The sequence below is a fragment of the Rutilus rutilus genome (assembly GCF_951802725.1).
Source record: "Rutilus rutilus genome assembly, chromosome: 7".
NCBI classification, from domain to species: domain Eukaryota; kingdom Metazoa; phylum Chordata; class Actinopteri; order Cypriniformes; family Leuciscidae; genus Rutilus; species Rutilus rutilus.
The window spans coordinates 21,699,544-21,718,309 of record NC_140221.1 but is presented as its reverse complement, the minus strand read 5'-3'; the positions used below and the strand labels follow the sequence as shown (position 1 = coordinate 21,718,309).

At 38.4% G+C, this 18,766-nt stretch overlaps 2 protein-coding genes across 7 annotated transcripts in view; one reads left to right on the top strand and one right to left on the bottom strand.

Moving 5' to 3' along the window:
* Window positions 1-7,576, top strand: part of LOC311294389 (uncharacterized protein) — a 43,379-nt gene extending 35,803 nt beyond the window's left edge. Inside the window, exons 9-16 of one of the 2 annotated variants that reach the window (XM_084415235.1) lie at window positions 89-163; window positions 2,259-2,364; window positions 2,464-2,943; window positions 3,018-3,398; window positions 3,482-3,580; window positions 5,455-5,570; window positions 6,475-6,526; window positions 6,607-7,576. In XM_084415235.1, coding sequence (XP_084271361.1) covers window positions 89-163; window positions 2,259-2,364; window positions 2,464-2,943; window positions 3,018-3,398; window positions 3,482-3,580; window positions 5,455-5,570; window positions 6,475-6,526; window positions 6,607-6,743 — 1,446 coding nt within the window. In that variant the 3' untranslated portion in view covers window positions 6,744-7,576. The remainder of the gene's footprint in view (window positions 1-88; window positions 164-2,258; window positions 2,365-2,463; window positions 2,944-3,017; window positions 3,399-3,481; window positions 3,581-5,454; window positions 5,571-6,474; window positions 6,527-6,606) is intronic. The other variant, XM_084415236.1, reaches the window with a different exon arrangement.
* A 3,031-nt stretch (window positions 7,577-10,607) lies between these two features.
* Window positions 10,608-18,766, bottom strand: part of rtkna (rhotekin a) — an 82,779-nt gene continuing 74,620 nt past the window's right edge. For 3 of the 5 annotated variants that reach the window (XM_084415239.1, XM_084415240.1, XM_084415241.1), the window contains exons 8-12: window positions 17,408-17,514; window positions 17,193-17,321; window positions 16,026-16,191; window positions 14,117-14,221; window positions 10,614-12,658 (exon numbers count right to left, since the gene is read on the bottom strand). In XM_084415239.1, coding sequence (XP_084271365.1) covers window positions 12,054-12,658; window positions 14,117-14,221; window positions 16,026-16,191; window positions 17,193-17,321; window positions 17,408-17,514 — 1,112 coding nt within the window. In that variant the 3' untranslated portion in view covers window positions 10,614-12,053. Of the gene's footprint in view, window positions 12,659-13,480; window positions 13,572-14,116; window positions 14,222-16,025; window positions 16,192-17,192; window positions 17,322-17,407; window positions 17,515-18,766 lie in introns of all 5 variants that reach the window. The other 2 variants (XM_084415242.1, XM_084415243.1) reach the window with 1 other exon arrangement.

Below are 18,766 nucleotides of genomic sequence, written 5' to 3'. Positions count from 1 at the left end.
TTTTAAACATGGTAATGAACCTGCATATGGGTAAATGATCATGTAGTCATATCCTGTAATGACGTTGGGTTCTTCGTGCAATTGACAGGTGGAGCAGCAGAGAGAGCATGAGGAGGACATGAGGGCCCGACTTAGACGCAGCGAGTCCATTGAGAAAGCAGCAGTTAGTTTTTCCCTTTTTGTGAATCTTCCAGATTCTGACTGTACAGCCTGAAGTTCTTAACTACAATAACTACACTAGGGTTTATAAACTACTCTCGCTCTGTCTTTTGAAACTTTATTATTACAATCTATTAGATCACAAGTTCCAAACACTGTTTTGTTGGCTTTACTTTTTTTTTTTTTTGTATTCCTGCAATAATGTACTGTAATGCAGTTGTTCTTAGGAAAAAAAAAAGAACCATATGATTCACTATATCGTAATAAAAATTAATAAAAAACGAATTATTAGCTTTTAAAAGGAGGAGAGAAACACTTATCTTGCTGCTGATGTCAAAGTCCAATCAAACTTGATGGTATTTATGCCATGGTTTACTTTATAATGGGAGTAAAGGTAACTAAGATTTTGAAGCCAAAATAAGTGCATCCATCCATCATAAAAGTAATCCCCCTGGAGCCGTATGGATTACTAATAAGGGATTACTAATAAGTAATACAAAATTACTAGCTTCCGGTAACGTACGTCCGCGCTCACGAGAGAGTTGAGGTCCGGCGTGTGATGTAGGATGTAGGAGTAGCGTAAGCTTAGGTGAGAGTAGACGCCTCTCGCGGTACAAACAAATAGGGCTGGGCAACAAACTCAAGCTCCTCCGACATTTCTTTTTAAACATTCTCATTTTAGACTGCTACGTTCACACTGCAGGCTGAAACGACCCAATTCCGATTTTTTTGCCCCTATGCGACCTGTATCTGATCTTTTCATGACAGTCTGAACGACACAGATCCGATCTTTTCAAATGCGACCCAGGCCACTTGGGTATGTGGTCCCAAATCCGATACATATCCGATCTTTTGAAATGCGACTTCAGTCTGAACGGCCAGGTCGCATATATCCGACCCGCACGTCATTGATACAGTACGCGAAAAACTTCATAATTCTGCATTGAAGTAGTCGTCGGTTTGAAAACGGACTGCATATTCGTCGAGCTGAGGTAAATCTGCCGAACGGGTCGACCTCGACGAGCCCGTTAATTAAAAAAAAAGAAAAAAAGCCCACGGCCATTATATATACGTTATGTTAACTTATTTGTGCTGAATCTGATATTAGATAGGTCAGCGTCAGCGGCTGCTGTCTGGCTCTTGTGTAACGGTCGCTGCGCGCGCTCATGTGTGTGTGTGTGTGTGAGAGAGAATCACAGTTAGTTAAAGTTTAGTTACAGTACTTCCGCAAACAACAAGTGATGTCGTTGACCGTTGAGTACTCTTCTGCGCATGCGGGTCACTTCTGGGTCATTTCACGTTCACACAGGAGATCACAAAAGGTCGCATTTAATTGGAAATGTGAACGGCCTTACAAAAAAATCGAATTTTTTCAAAAAATCGGAATTGAGCATTAAGCCCTGCAGTGTGAACGTAGCCTAATTCATGACCAGTGTTTTGTTTTGCTCTATCCTCTGTACTTCTGCGTTCGTCAATACGTCATGCGTCGGGTCAGAGTTCACTCTTCCGCCGGAACTCAACTTGTGCACGGAAGCCAGTGATTCTAGTTTATAAAGTTATAAATATGGATACTTTTCGTACAAAATGATATCGCTTTGCTTCACAATGCATCGCATGCATCTTTATTAACCCCTTGGAGCCATATGGATTACTTTAATGATGGATGGATGCACTTTTTTTGGGCTTCAAAATCTCATTTACTATTCACTCCCATTATAAAGCTTGGAAGAGCCAGGATGTTTTTTAATATGACTCTGATTGTGTTTGGCCATATACACCTTATATACACCTAGGATGGCTTGAGGGTGAGTAAATTATGGGATAATGTTACATTTTTGGGTGAACGAACCTTTTAACTTGCAACAAGAATAAACATGGTTTAAGTGTTTTGTGTGGTGAAACTGCCGAAAGCATGTAACCAATTGAAGTGTCTTTTGCATCCTAAAGAATTTTGGTTGGGTCACCACTTTATGGTCATTGTAATATGTCCTGAAGCAAAACCAGTTGAGGACCTCTGCTTTAAGGCCCATTTATATCTATTCCTTTATCAACACAAACACATTGCTGGATTGAACAATGCTTCTTCTTTTGTCCTGTAGGAGGCAGCAGTACTTGTTTCCCAGCGCACCATCAATCCCAGGGAGTTTTTTAGGCAGTTATCCGCATCCTCACAAAATTCTTCAAGCCCTGTATCACCACAATCAGGTAAACAAGGCCTTTAGAAACCCAAAATGCCTGAACTTTTTCAACTTAGTGTTCATTATATTTTTTTGAGGTTCTTTTGACTTATGTTCTGGTCCTCAGGCAAATCTCCATTCCGTCGCTACCAACGCAGTTTGACAGACACAGCCTTCATCTTTGAGAGGGCCAACTCCTATTCTGGTCCCACATCCCCACACAGTCCCTCTGCAAGGTCTCCATTCTCACGCACACATTCCACGTCCTTCAAACGTCCAACATCCCCACTTAGTCCACCCTACCAGATGATCCCCTCACCACAGCACTCTGAAACATCTCCTTCCCCATCACCTTCCCCGCGCTCTGTCCCACCGGTGTCGCCCCCACTCAGTCTGCCTGTCACCAGACCCCCTCCACCCCAGTCGTCACCTCCCAGCCGGCCACCTCCTCAAGCCAAACACGATTCCGCTTCCCCTGTGTCTCCAAAGCTGCTGGACAGTCACGACAAGTCAGAGTCTTGCACCTATGACGTTAGCAGGGAGAAACTCGCTGTCACAACAGAATGTTTTCCAGCTTCGCTCTCTGATAACCCACTGCACAATACGGGTAAGTTTACTTGGGTCTAAATGGTTGAAAATGGTCTTGTAGAATGACTCATCTTGACAATATTTTCCCTCCAGAGCTTATAACTGGCTCTGGAATGCTGTGTGAACCAGAAGTGGACTTCACTGCCAAGGCTGTGCTGGTCGAAGAAGATGAAGATGAAGAAGAGGTAGAGGATCCAGAGGAAACTTCAGCCATGTCAGTTCCGCCTTCAGATACTGTGATCACCACAAACTATGAAGAAGCAGTGAAAACCGAACAATTTAAGCCTGAGGATGAGAAGAGTGTCATCAGCTCCCTGGTGGAGGTTGAGGAGTCAGAGTCTGAGGATGAAGCAGACTCTGAGGAGCAGCCTTCTGCAGAATCTGAGGAATTCCACCCTAATGTCAACCACATGTCCAGACACGTGGTACCGATCTCAGATGATGAAGTTGAGGAAGACCTTCCAAAGAGCCCAGGTGATGGGAACACATATGTTACGTGAAGAAATGCATAATGTTTGTAAGGTTTTTAAGACATGTTTCTTGTGCTGTGTGTTCAGAGTCGTGTGTGAACACATCAGAGTATGATCGGATGACTGAAGAAGATGAATCTGAATGTGGCAGACCACTGAATGGTACAGGTCATAAGCTAATTGGAGGTAAGTTGTTCCGAACACAACAAAATCAATCGGAGACATGCACCTCTTTGCTATGAGACACATGACAAATGAAAACAAGGTGTTCTAAAATCGACTCAAAATATCAGACATGTTTGATATGCTCTGACTGGACGGAAGCTAAAAACAATGTCTGTGCACATCATAGATGTGATGTGAAATCTGTCAACTCTTGACTGCCCAAATTCTGCAGACTGGAGCTGACTGTCAGGAAGTAGGGCTGAAGTTGTGTAGTGTATTTCAGACTTTTATTTATTTATTTGTTTATTTAAAAGGGACAATGCACATCAATTGACATTTTTTGTTTACACTCAAAATGTAAATGCGCCAGAGTTAGCAGAAAAGCTAATTTTCATCTGTAGTCCCTTGGCAGGTCAACACATCATCATATTACTTTAATAAAATAAAAAAGAATACATGAAAGATAGAAAACAGATTAAGAAAGAAAAAGGAAGATAAAGGAGAATTGAACAAATAATAAAATTAGTACAATACAAAGAAGGGCAGTACCTAAGATAAGGTAAACCAACTATTGATGATTGCAGTTTTGATTGTTTTTTATCCATCTCTTGAGTGTTTAAATGATAGATAGCTGGTGCTTTCTCTGAGTTCAGTAGGGAGACAGTTCTAATAATTTGAGGCCCATACTGAGAAGACTGTTTGGCCAAACTTACTACGTCTAGGCTATACTGTACAACACAGTCTCCCCTAGTGGCTGCCCTAGTTGCCCTGCCACTGCTGTTCTTTTGTTGTATAAATTCACCCAGTGGTGGAGGTGCAAGCCCATGTAATATTTTGAAAATGAGGCAGGCATCTTGAAACTGTAAGAAACTCTCAAAATTGAATAAGTTGTATTTTGTAGTGATATGGCAATGGCGATAGCTGATAGGTTTTTGATCTAGTATTTTTAAAGTTTGCTTATAAAGGGTTTCTTTTGGTTTAAGAGTTGTCATGTTTGCTTGGGACCAGCTTGTGAAACAGTATGATATATGGGAAAAAGTCATGGCATGCATAAAAAGTTTGGCTGCCTCTGTGGTTAGATATGGCCTTATGTGTCTGAAATTAGCCAGATTATATCTGATGGTATTAGCCACCCTTTTAACATGCTTTTTAAAAGTTAAAGTAGAGTCTAAAATAATGCCACGGTATTTAAAATTGAACACAACCACGAGTTTTTCTCCTTCAATAAAAACATCAGCCTGCTGTGCACTTGTGGATTTCTTAGAAAAGAACATACAAACTCTTTTGTTAATGTTAAGATGCAGATCTGACATTTTTAGCCAGTCAGAAACACGTACCAGTGCTTCAGTTAATTTAGTTGCAGCCTGTTGTTTGTTCTTAGTATGCAAATAAAGAACTGTATCATCTGCATACATTTGTATATTAACAGACTGACAAACTGAAGATAATGTACAGGCTAAACAAGATAGGGCCCAATACTGACCCCTGGGGTACACCAATTTTACAGTCGAGGTATGAAGAATAATAATTACCAATATGTACACTCTGTTTCCTGTCAGTTAAGTAGGACTCCATCCAATTCATGGCCTCATCCGAGAAAAAAAAAAAAAAAGATAATTTTGATAATAGTGTCTGGTGATTCACAGTGTCAAAAGCCTTCTTAAGGTCCAGAAACACTGCACCTACTATACCACCCTCATCTAATTTTGACTTGTTTTCAAGGAGGAAACAGTTAGCTGTCTCTGTAGAGTGGTTTGTGCGAAATCCAAATAGCATTGGGTGTAAAGGGTTGTGGCCCGAGTACACAAGTTATCTAGTTTTGTTGTCTCTTGTGTGGTGAATATATACATATAAATACATGAATGATGAGTTTTACACCTTGTTTTGTTTTTAAGTAGAGGATGTTGATGTATCTGAGCACAGCACACCTGAGCGGTTCTGTTACACGGTTAATCGTGAGGAGGAAGAATTAGATGAAATCCAAGCAGAGTTGGTGACTGAGAATGGCAAAGTACATACAACACCATACTTAAAGGAATAGTTCGCCCAAAAATGATATTTAAGCCATGATTTACTCACCCTCAAGCCGTTCGAGATGTATATGTCAATCTTTTTTCAGACGAACACATTTTCAGTAATTTTAGAAAATGTCTTAGATCTTTCAGTGGTTAGAATGTGAAGCAATGGGGTCCAGCTGCTTCAAGACCGAAAATGTGCACGCATCCTTCACAAAAGTAATCCATCCGGCTCCAGGGGGATAAACGAAGGCCTTCTGAGGGTAATCCGTGCGGTTTTGTCGTAAAAATATACATATTTAAAACTTTATAAATGAAAATAACTGGCTTCCGGTGGCGGTCGGCGCGAGTTCATGGAGATGGAAGCGTCGTGACGTAGAACGAACGTGACAGCGCAGCCAGAGAGCAGAGCAAAACAAAACTCTACGTTCGTTCTACGTCACGACGCTTCCTACGCTACGTCCTACGTCATATGCCAGCATCCATCTCCGTGAACGCGCGTCGACCGCGACCGGAAGCCAGTTATTTTCGTTTATAAAGTTATAAATATGTATATTTTTACGACAAATCCGCACGGATTACCCTCGGAAGGCCTTCGTTTATCCCCCTGGAGCCGGATGGATTACTTTTGTGAAGGATGCATGCTCATTTGCGGACTTCAACGAGCTGGACCCCATTGCTTCACATTCTAACCACTGAAAGATCTAAGACATTTTCTAAAATAACTGAAAATGTGTTCGTCTGAAAAAAGATTGACATATGCATCTCGAACGGCTTGAGGGTGAGTAAATCATGGGCTAAATATAATTTTTGGGCGAACTATCCCTTTAATGACTCAAAATACATCTTAATGTGATAAAACAATTCAGCAGTACTACATTTTCTTTCTTCTTACTCTAGTCATCACCAGAAAGACTTCTGCGCGTGAGAGCGTTGTATGACTACCAAGCAGGTTAGTGTTGTTTGCTTCAGCAGCAGTGTTGTGTAATTTGTAATTTGAGATGTCCTTTGAAACTTCCCTGTTCTCCACAGAGGACGAAAATGAGCTCTCTTTTGAACCTGGTGACATCATCAGTGACGTGGAAACAATCGACAAAGCGTGGTGGAGGGGCTTCAGCAAAGATGGACGCCAGGGTCTCTTTCCTGCCAACTTTGTAGAGACCATCTAAAGACGGTTCCTCTTCCCTCTTTTCTTTTTACCATTTCTCAGGGACTAAGAACCGCAAAACCCAGTCTATGAGGATGTACCATGTACTCTGAGATTAAGAGTCACAGGAAAAGGGTTTGGAAGGGAAGCGTTCACAGGCACAACTCGGCCAACGATTCCTTGCGTTCCAAAACAAACAGCCAAAGTCGACAATTGAGGTTTTAATGATCATCAACTGCAAGACTGAGGAGGATTCTCACATGATGTGAGTTGAGAGACTGATTCAGTACAATTTAGTTTACAATCGAAATTTACATCATCATTTTATCGTTTCATCATTTATTATTTTACATACAGTTGTTACGTTTATCATTACTAAATGATACCAAAGGTGGTGGCGGTGTCAACTGGAGAACAGATTTCAGTTTCTCTTTTACACATAAATCCAGCTTACAGTCACATAACATTTGGCCCTGAGTATAGAAACTCTTTTTTTTTTTTCATAATACCAGTATGAGACATTTTGATAATGTAGGTTATATAGCTGTAACATGCAATGTTTTTTTTTTAAAGCATAGATGTGCTTACAGCATTCTGATTGGTGTCATACCTGCAAAGGTGTGCAGACAATACAAAAGTTGTCATTGCCGAGACCAAATGATTTGATCATAGCAGACACCTGAGAAAGTGATATCCAATGATACAAACTAGCCTAACAGAGGGAATGAACCACAACTGGTGGGTCAAAACCCTGCTCTTCCAACATTGTGCCTTTAGAGAAAGGTACTTCTCCTGAAATTATTGTTTTAGTGTAATATTTGAAACCCCTCGCTATTATGAAAGCCAATGTAAATCAAATGGTTATAAAAATCTAATTTTAAGTGTTATCTTATAAGCAGATACCGATATAACAGAAGTTGGCAGCCATTGCATGTTTTTAAATGCTTTGAACCTTCTGTCAAAATGAAATTCTTCCATACACACTACTGTTGAAAACCTTGGGGTCGGTAAGATTTTTAAAAATGTTTTTTTTTTAAGAAGTTACTTATGTTCACCAAGGCTGCATTCATTTGATCAAAAAGGTAGTAAAAACTGTAATATTGTGAAATATTATTACAATTTAAAATAACTTTTCTAATGAAATATATTTTCAGCATAATACATGATATTATTTTCAGCATATATATGAATTTTCAGCATCACATGACCCTTCAGAAATCATTCTGATATGCTGATTTGCTGCTCAAGAAGCGTTTCTTATTGTAGTAATACTAAACAATGTTAAAAACAGTTGTGCTGCTTAATATTTTTGTGGAAACCATGATATTCCCCAACCTCCCCCTTCTATTCTTCAATGAACAAAGTTAAAAAGAACAGAATTAATTTTAAATTGAAATTGTTTATGACATTATAAATGTCTTTACTGTCACTTTGAATCAATTTAATGCATCCTTGCTAAATAAAAGTATTAATATCCTTAAAAAAAATAATAATAATTACCCCAAACTTTTGAACGGTAGTGTACAATAAGACAATGTTCACTGTTGTGTAAATACTATCGAATACACATTGTTTTTCTATGTAATTTATTTATCTCTGACCATGAACATAGATATATTTCCTCCCAGAGAGGCTCTGTCTAATCCATTTAATTTGTGTTACCAGATTTCAGTAATAGGTACATTTTCAACTAACAAAGTGCTTCTGTATTAATGCGGAAGATCACACATCGCACCTGACACACATTTCATTTACTCTATGCTCTCTGTTAGTAATTTCTTATTGTAATAAATGATTACGTTTATGTTTTATTCACATTCTGCAATAATGCTTTAATGTTTTTGAGTTATTTCACAGCCAGTACACGGATTATCATAATCAGCAAGCAACCATATTCAACATGTAATGCATGAGATCAAATTAAAGGGATTCATTTTACTGGGTCATAATGAGTTTACTCTCTTGAACATTTAGTCTAGTAAAATCACCACTGCATGAATTAAAGAGAATTACACATACACACACACACACACACACACAAAATGGCTGGTGTCCTTTAATTTAGGTCATTCTTTTTTCTTTTTTTTTTTACAATAAATTGTTTTTGTACATGAATCTATTAGTGATTTGTCCAGAGACATGCAGACAACCTGCCGAAATGACACTTACCTCCAAGTTAACATTCGATGTTCTCTACAAGGATAGTTAGAGCTTTACTCGCCTGATAGAATGTCAATTTTATTTATAACAAAAATTAATATGGTAAAACACAACTTTAATAAAAGCACAAAATGAAAATTACAAAACTTTACAATAAAAATTATTGTTTGAATGAATTTACAGTTTTTAAATACATGCCAGTGGCCCTTTGACTGATTGAGAACTGTTAATTTCGTATCATCATAGTTACTAGGACAAATATTTTCTCTACTACTGAATTTAAGAGGAAAAGTTAGTCTGCCATTTCTACACTTCCAACTTTATGAAATTTGTAAAACACTACACGTAATCATTATAAAGAAAACATGTCTTTATCAGCTCTATCTTCATCTCAAATGAAAGATCAAAATATAATACAGGTTTGGATGCTTAATATTTTAAGTAGATGCTTTCTGCAATACAGAAAAGTTATTAACCTGTATTTTTTTTTTTTTTTTTTATGGCAAGATAGACTAACTTCACTCCTGAGGCTTTACTGAAATCACAATAACAGTTATCCAACTAGACTTGCATTATTGTAAATATTGCTAATATAATAGTCTTCAAGCAAATACACAGTTTATCTGATCTGGAAGATGCGCTATGACACTGAAACACTCAAATTCAGCAGTTAGAAACACATTAAGTGCTGGACAGAACTGACCTGCAAGCCAACAAGGAAAAAGGAAATCTTAAAATAATGCATGTACCGCTTATGTAAACGAAATCTACAATACACAATTATCTTTGAACTGTTGTAGCTTTGCATAGTAGTGCCTTTGCAACCCTTCTCAATCAGACAGGCCGTTTCTGCAATGGCTCAAAACAAAGCACCCAAAACGTTCCAACTGTCAGCCATATTTCATAGCTTGTGCTGAATACTGGTTAATGTGCATTCTGATAAAAAAAAAGAAGCTTTTTCTGACTTGTAGGGGTTCACATTTGCAGAGTGTGATAAGGTATGTACAGTAATCCTGAGGTCATCACAGTCACAGGTAGTAAACGGAGTCACATTATATATCCCATCATTATAAACCTGAATACAGACGTCTGGACCTTGCATATATATACGGAGACCATGCAAAGAAAAGTTTATGAACTTTTACAGAGTAGCAGATATTTATACACGTATTATTTGTTAAAGATGCACTCCGTCATTTTTTTTTACTCAGGTGAAACTGTTGAAAAATATGCATCAAATCACATACACTCACTTCAGTCATGTTAATTTTATTTTATATGGAGCGGGTCACTTTATGGGGCCATGCTAAGATCACATGACCAGCAATATTACTGTGCTCACTTTAACTCAGAAATTACCCATAGCTAACTGTTAGCATTTCTGCAAATGAAAAATATTGATTTTTGATGCTGCATCCACACCACAAGATGTCAGTATACTGTATGTCAAAAGCGACCATTTAGCACAACATCAACAAAAATGACTCGAGTGCACCTTGAAAGAAAGTCAATAGGGTATATGTCGAACGTCGCATGACGAAACCGGAAACCTGGTCTCATCGCATCCGCTTGTCATAGAAAGTGTTAACAGCCGTATGAACTGACGCCGATATCTATGGAATTTTAAGGTAATCAGCTAACCTACCTATCTCACTTTGTTATTGGCGTTTTATTCTATTTAAATATCTAAACGTTAGTGTGAAGATTTTTTTTTTTTTTTACTTTTAAATATCGATCTTCACATGCGAGGGACATTGGTTATGATCATCTTTGCTCGCTCCTTTTAAGTTATCTTGAGTAAAACAGTAAAAAAATGCAAGAAGCACATACAAAAGACCTGAACCGGAAGCGATGCGTTCTGTTTTCCGGTTTCGTAATGCGACGTTCGACATATACCCTATTATTGATAACTTGCAGGTTGGTGATCTTAAGATGCAGTTTCACTTGTTAATAAAGTGAAGTTCAGTAGTGGTAAAAGGATAGTTCACCCAAAAATTACAATTCTGTCATTTACTCACATGTATTTATATCATTTAGCTGTATGACTTTCTTATGTAGAACACAAAATTACATATTTTGAAGAATTTTAGTGACCAAACAGTTTTGGTTACCATTGACTTCCATTATATGGAAGAAACCAATTAGACATTTCTCAAAATATGTTCTACAGAGGAAACAAGGTAATACAGGTTTGGAATGACATGAGGGTGTTAATGATGACATAATTGTCTTTTACAGGCGAACCCTTTAAGCTAACTTTCACACGTTAGGTTTATTAATACTGTGTTTCCATGAAACTCATTGATCCTGAAAATACACAACAATTTAAATGTTTGGGGTCAGTAAGATTTCTTTTGAAAATTTTTTTTGAATCCAGCATTACATTGATCAAAAGTGACAGAAAAGACATTTATAATATGTTACAAAAATTTCTATTTCAAATAAATGCTGTTCCACAATAATATTAAGCAGCAAATCATCATTTTAAAGTGATTTCTGAAGGATCGTGTGACAATGAAGACTGGAGTAATGATGCTGAAAATTCAGCTTAGCCATCACAGGAATAAAGTACATTTTCTGATAAATATTTTTGATAAAATAATGTGGGCTTGGTGATTATAAGAGACTTCTTTCAAAAAAACAACAAACAATCGAAAAATATCTCATGACCCCAAACTTTTGAATGGTAGTGTATGGCCAGCCTTTAATATTTGTGATGATGAATACTTGAGACAGTGTTGAGCCTAACAGCACTTTCTAATACATAAATCTAAAACGATGCGCTGAAACGATGGCTGGTCAAAAAGTAAAACTTTCATATCTTACAACACCAAGGCAACTGCTTCAGTCCAGTCTAAAACCACTGTATGAGGAATCTCTCTCACATTAAAACACCACATTCCCCAAAGGTCTGAAATAATGGCCATTTCATGCAGAGACAATGTGTAATGCAATATATATCATGGTGTATTATATATTAAGTTCCCATTGTAGAAGCTCCTTTAAAAGGCAGAAGAAAAGGTTAATTTTGCATGTTGCCTCTCCCAGTTATTATGTAAAAAGGATGCAATGACAGATGTTGAGCAAACATGACCTCAGGTATTCCAGATTTTTTCCAGGGGGACACAGGAAGTTACGATGGCTCTGATAGTAACCAGAGGAAGTGTGACAGCTACACCTGACTCTGCAGCCAGTTCCTGGGGTCTAGCTTGGCTCTCAGGTTCCTCAGGCTGCGGCGAGCGCTGGACGGTCTAGAGAAGCCCAGGTCTGACTCCTGACTGTTGCTGCCCTCACTGGAGCTGCTGCTGGAAGTGGAACTGGAGCAGGACAGAGCAGTCTGAGCGGGGCGAGGAGACACAGAGCCGGCGGTGGGCGGCTGGCAGGCGCACCGGAAGCGCAGAGTGGAGAGCTTGGCGTCCAGGGAGAGGGTACGCGGGCGGAAGTGACCGGAGGAGGAAGAGGTGTCGGGGGACCATGCCTGGCGGAAGCAGGGGCTGGCGCTGGCGGGACTGTCGCCGTCTGAGGTCAGACTGGCGTTGGAGGAGAGAAGGCCGGGTGTGCGGTGGCAGCGTGGGCTGCGGGGCTGGCGGCTGTGCAGGCGAGGGCTGGGCGAGTGGGGCGGCAGGTGCTTACGGTTTAGGGGCGTTCTCGGGGGATCTTCTGCAAACAGGGACATCCAGTGAGGTGGCGATTCGAGCTGGGTCCTCAGCTCAAACTCTTCAATACGACGCGCCAGGATATCAGTGACCGTTCCGATGTCGTCAGAGGCGTCAATAACTGTGACGGAAGAGAAACAGGAGCCACAATGAAAACCTGTTGCTAAAAAAAACGACTCCTGGAACGACACTATCAGTCTATTTACAGTCGCACGCATCATTTACATAGTCGTTCAAGAGTAAGTAAGCTCTTAGTAAGTGGACGGTTTTTGTAACTTTTGACCACTGAGCTTCGATTGTCAATTACATGTTGGAATCTGATGTAATCTGAGCTTAAAATAAAAATAATTTAATAATTATAAAACAAAATGAGTACAAATTAAAGCAATACAATATAAAATACAATTATTTTGTTATATATTGTGCACCAAAGTGAAAATACAATCAAATAAAATCAAAAACAATAAACTGGTAAAAAGTAAAATCTTAAATACCTTCAAAGTAAAATTTTAATATTATATTTTTCACTTTTTAGAATAAAATTTATTATTGAAATTAAAATAATATAAACAATTTTCTTAAAATAAAACAGCAATCTACACTGATGCTATCCAGTTTTGTTTTTACTCATTTTATTTTAACATTTTATATTTTTAGGGCCCGAGCACCAATGGTGTGAGGACCCTCTTGGAATTGCTCCATTTATTGTTATAATATTTTTTACTTTTTAGAATAAAACATATTGTTGAAATAAAATAAGTCAAATTAAAATAAAATAATGAAAGTAATTTATGTATTATTCATTGAATGTATAAAAGATTAGAACCGTATTTGAAATCTTGTTTCAAGAATGTGAAAGTTGTTGGTCACGGGGTGACGTGGGACAGTGGCATCTTATGTGGGTAGAAGGTGAGGTCAGGTAACTTCATCACAGTTACTTCACCTGTCATTGTAATAGGAGGAGAGCAGAGCTCGGATCTCAGCAGAGACAGCGTTATCCTGCAGCAAAAGCCCCTCACCGGATGCAGGGGTCACTGAAGAGGGGGAGGGGGAGGCCAGCAAAATGCACCAGGGTTGTGGGGAGGGCACGGGGAATGAGGGTTTATATAGTAACCAAATAATGGTACGGTGGTTGGGTAAATGTATGGGATGGATGTTTGGATTACAAATTTAAGGCATGAAACCAGTGTATGAAAAATCAATAGTGAGGAACAAAAGGAAAGAGAAAAAAAAAGCAGCAAAGAGATAGACATAAAAACCACAGAGAAAATAAGACAGAGAAAAAGAGAGAGAAAAGACTGTCAGTTTGTCAGAAACAGCAGATTTCTCATTTAGCAGTTAAAAGGAGAAACTGATTACGAGAAAGACTCAGATCTGACAGAGGACAAGGACATGCAGTTCAATCCACACATCGTTAGACAGATATCTGTGTTATTCATGACAGGAAATCCTGCTTGTGCATTATTTCTGTCATCATCTGACTAGTGTTATGGCTCTGAAGTGCTGGTGGTCTTTATTTTGTGACAAAGTAGGGCTTAAAATTCCTCCAGCCTCTGTAAATGTGTCTGAACGCACTCACCCATCTCATGGTACAGGGAGCCCTGCTTCGGCGTGACTATGGCAGGCTTGCGTGGTGAAGGCAGCTCGATCTTCATCAGGTCGTCACAGCACTGCCTCCACTGGCCTGTAGAGGGAGCAAGTGGCTTAGTCACACTTTTTTTGGCAAGCGCTTTGAGCCTGCAATCAGGCTAATAAACCATATTACTTTTTTATTGCAATTACAATTATTAAATTATTATTCATAAATGTATTACTATTACATTATATATTACAAATAATTTAATGCTGTTAACTAATATGTATCATTCTTTTTTAAATATATGACTGAGCATGGTGTCTTTTAGCATATTGCTGCCCTCGCAGTTTCATAAGAGCAAATGCTACTCAAAGGCTGACATAAACATGAATTTACCACAGTTAAAGGTGCAGTAAGCAATTTCTGAGAAACACTGTGGATATCTGAAATCAACCCAAACAAACATGCCCCTCTCTTCATTGGTCCATCTCTAAAATGCACGAACACGCAATGCAAGAGCAAATTATCATAGCTTAAGGGAAGCAAAATAATGTTTCGCGAAAAATAAAGCAAAGATGACGAACGAACGACAAGGAAGAACAAAAAATGAACATACAGTACACAAGTAAAGTATATACAAGCAAGAGTTGGTTGTTAGTCGCCAGCAGCACAACAGCTCTAGACAATGACTCAAAACTAACATTACAACAGCATATCTTGGTTCTGGGAAACATAGCAAAACCAATATTACTCATGTATGGAGCAGAAACAACGCAACCCCGTTTTCAGGCCTTCCCACGTAGTTTTCTCCAGCTCTGGAAAGCTTTTCTAATATTATTGCAGGTCTTAAAGCTCTTGCCTGATCATAACCCTTTTTTTTTTCAGTAATTTTCTTTTGATATTTTCTCTTTTGTAATGTCTCTCAGTCATCTCTCTTTCTTCAAATCTCACTTTCTCTCTCTCTCACTCACTCTCAACAGCGTTTCTTTTAGAATTCGCTTACTGCAACTTTAAAGGGATAGTTCACCCAAAAATGAAAATTCTGTCAGTAATTCCTCACCCTCATGTTGTTCCAACCACGTAAGACCTTCGTTCATCTTCGGAACACAAATTAAGATATTTTTGATGAAATCTGAGCCTTGTCTCACTCCTCCATAGGCTGCTAGGTGGCCCAAACTTGCTGGCCCAGAAAAGTTATTAAAGAGATCGTTAATATAGTCCAAGTGACTACAGTGGCTCAATCTTAAGTATATCAAGCGACGAGAATACTTTTTGTGCGCAAAAACAAACAAAAATAACGACTTTATTCTACTATTCATTTCCTTCTCTCTCGACCTCTAGTTGGTTCGCGTAGTGTTTTTGCGCAGCGCGTCTGTGTTACACGTCACCACGTAGGCTCACTATTGGCCGACGCTGGTCATGTGTGTGATGCGTGATGACGTGCAACACAGACGCGCAGCGCAAAAACACTACGAGGCCCAGAGAGAAGGAAATGAATAGTGGAATAAAGTCGTTATTTTTGTTTGTTTTAGCGCACAAAAAGTATTCTCGTCGCTTGATATACTTAAGATTGAGCCACTGTAGTCACTTGGACTATATTAACGATTTCTTTAATAACTTTTCTGGGCCAGCAAGTTTGGGCCACCTAGCAGCCTACGGAGGAGTGAGACAAGGCTCAGATTTAATAAAAAATATCTTAATTTGTGTTCCGAAGATGAACGAAGGTCTTACACGGTTGGAACAACATGAGGGTGAGTAATTACTGACAGAATTTTCATTTTTGGGTGAACTATCCCTTTAATGAATTTTTGCATCGTAATGTTAATTTCTTGTGGCTTATGGTTTTAGAATAAACTAGTCACTTAGTGCAAGATATGGTTTATTTTAGTAAGTTGACAGTTCATTTACTCACTCATATCATAGAACTGTTGCCAGAATGCTTCCATCCAGTGCTGTGTGTCCTCTCTGCTGTCCGCTGCTAGTGTGTGTGTCACCTCCTCTCCTCCATACTGGTTAGTGATACGGATATTCTGTGCCTTGCTGTGAGGGTCCTTCTCTGCAGCTCTTATTCTTGTCTCCTGAAATAGACACATGAAAACAACACGTTATAAACTATATATATATATATATATATATATATATATATATATATATATATACACACATATATATATATATATATATATATATATATATATATATAAGCTATCGTTCAGAAGTTTAGGGTCAGCAAATTGAACAAGAATGAAAATTCAGTGCAAAATAAAAGTATGCTATTTTGATAGTTGTTTATGTATATTTCACAATAATAATAATAATAATAATAATAATATCAACTATATATAGTTTCTTTTAATCACTTTTGAATGTGGTCAATTTATTCTAACAATATAAAATAATTTAAACTCAAATTTAATGTAATTTATTTATTTGTTTGGTATGTAAGCAGAATAATGTACAGTCTGATGTATTTTATTTTGCAATAATGACTGGTTGACTATATATTACAGCTTACATTACATTCCTTTAAAGGATATACGATATTTAAAGACATCTAAAGGATGTAAGATATTAGTTTTTCACTTTCAAACTTTACTTTTAAAACATTACGAACTATGCAGTTATGATTAAGTCAGATGATATGCAGTAATACCTGAACTGTAAAAAAAAAGCTGATGTTTTGCATTATTTAGTAATAATTTCAATTAAAACCAGTAGGTGGCAGCAGAGCACAAGTAAAGCGCCTGCCGTGCGCAGCAGTCACCTGAGAGCTGAGGAATGTGCAGCCACACAGTGCAGCTCTCAGATGTTAAAACAGGCTCTTTGTGCTCATGATACACAGCTCTCTAGGGGCACTGAAAGATACACTCCAAGTGCACGCCAAACAAAAAGTCTTTTCATGACTACTGACACAATGAAACATCTCGGAACAGAAACAGCTTTCTAAAAACAGAGAATCCATCTGAAAGAATTATTTTATGAAAAACACAATGGAGAATTATCTCATGCTATTTCCAAAAGCAGAACAATGACCCTGATATCATGCTTAAAATTTCCAGAGTAACTGAATGTGGCTTACTTTGTTTATACCAATAGTTAAGACGGGCTCCACGCTGGCCTCCATGTCCTCTTTTTGATGATAACAGAAGAGATTTGTTCCTTTTAAAACACCATAGACATTTGTCCAGCCTTGTGGCTCACCTCCAAGCTTAAAGAGAAAGGAAGGAGAACATTAGCCAAAGACAACTGTGAAGTGGGGAAAAATGATATTCTGAGTGTGTTTTTCCTACACACCTTTACCCTTAGACAGCCACTCATCATCTGCTGTGTCATACAGTGAGGTTGAGCGGCCAGACGACAACACACACTCCCATACAGAGGCAGCCAGTACGAACACTCCTCTACAGAGAGAGACAAAATCAGACAGTAATGACACTCCTACTGAGAGAATGATAAAAGAATGTGTGATATTACAAAGTTAGAAACTATTTTAAAACCCAGTAAACAAGCAATTCAAATGACATCATGTTTTGCACCCTAGAGTTTTAGTACATATTTTACAGCAAACTAAACTATCATCTGCGAGAGCGAGCAGCCCACACTCGGGCTGTAAGACTGTCTGCAGTAACTCCTCAGACATAAAGACGGCTATAAGCGACTCTTATTGGCCCTTCACACACCACGACTGGCCATCTAGAGAAGTTTATGAGCGTGACCCTATAACACAATAAATCTGACAGATGTCGACTACACACACACAAATGTGCTTTGCAGGCCTGTCTGTAATTGATTACCTGCAATGTGAAGAAAATGATCATGTCATAAACAAATGTGCTGTAAATAAAATCCCAGAAGCAATTTATGACCGAACTTCATCATTACAATCTCTTTATCAGACAAAGCATCTTATTTTGTCACTCTAATAGAGTCAAAATCATGTAAAATATCGAATTCTGACATTAAATTACATATCATTCTAATATTTAAAGTAAAAAAGAAAGATAAAATACTGTAATTTGTGCCTGATATAAACAGTATTTTGACTTTTTTTTCTCAAAAAAAAAGATGTTCCTAGTTAAAAACAGTTTTAAAGGGGTCATATAATGGTACAGTACATGCACTTTTACAAGTTGATTGTACTGAAATGTGTGTTGGCAGTGCCTGTACACAATCATCATAAAATGATAAAAATCCATCCAGTGTTTTTAAAAAAAATCTTCTTATATGTTTTCCCCCATCTCAAATCAAGCCGTTCGATTTTGTGACATCACAAAATTGACGCCCCTCCCACGATTGTTGAGTGACAGCAGCGTTTCAACACAGACCCGCCCTCGCTCGTGAGCGAGCTGTCAATCATAGTCCGCACGTCATTGTTGATACGCTGGAGCACTGTCTATGAGCAGAATGGCGTCTAAGCGATTGTGGTGTTCTGTTCTTGGGTGTAATAACGAACACAGCAGTCATTTTGATGTTCCTAAATCCGAACCGCTGAAGACGCAGTGGCTGAGTTTGTTTTCGAAGGGAATATTCCCCACGATCAACGTCAATGCTTTCATGTTTGCGCAAATCATTTCACACACCAGACTGCTTTACAAACGAGGGTCAGTATAAAGCTGGTTTTGCTAAGAAGCTGCTCCTGAAAAAAGGATCGGT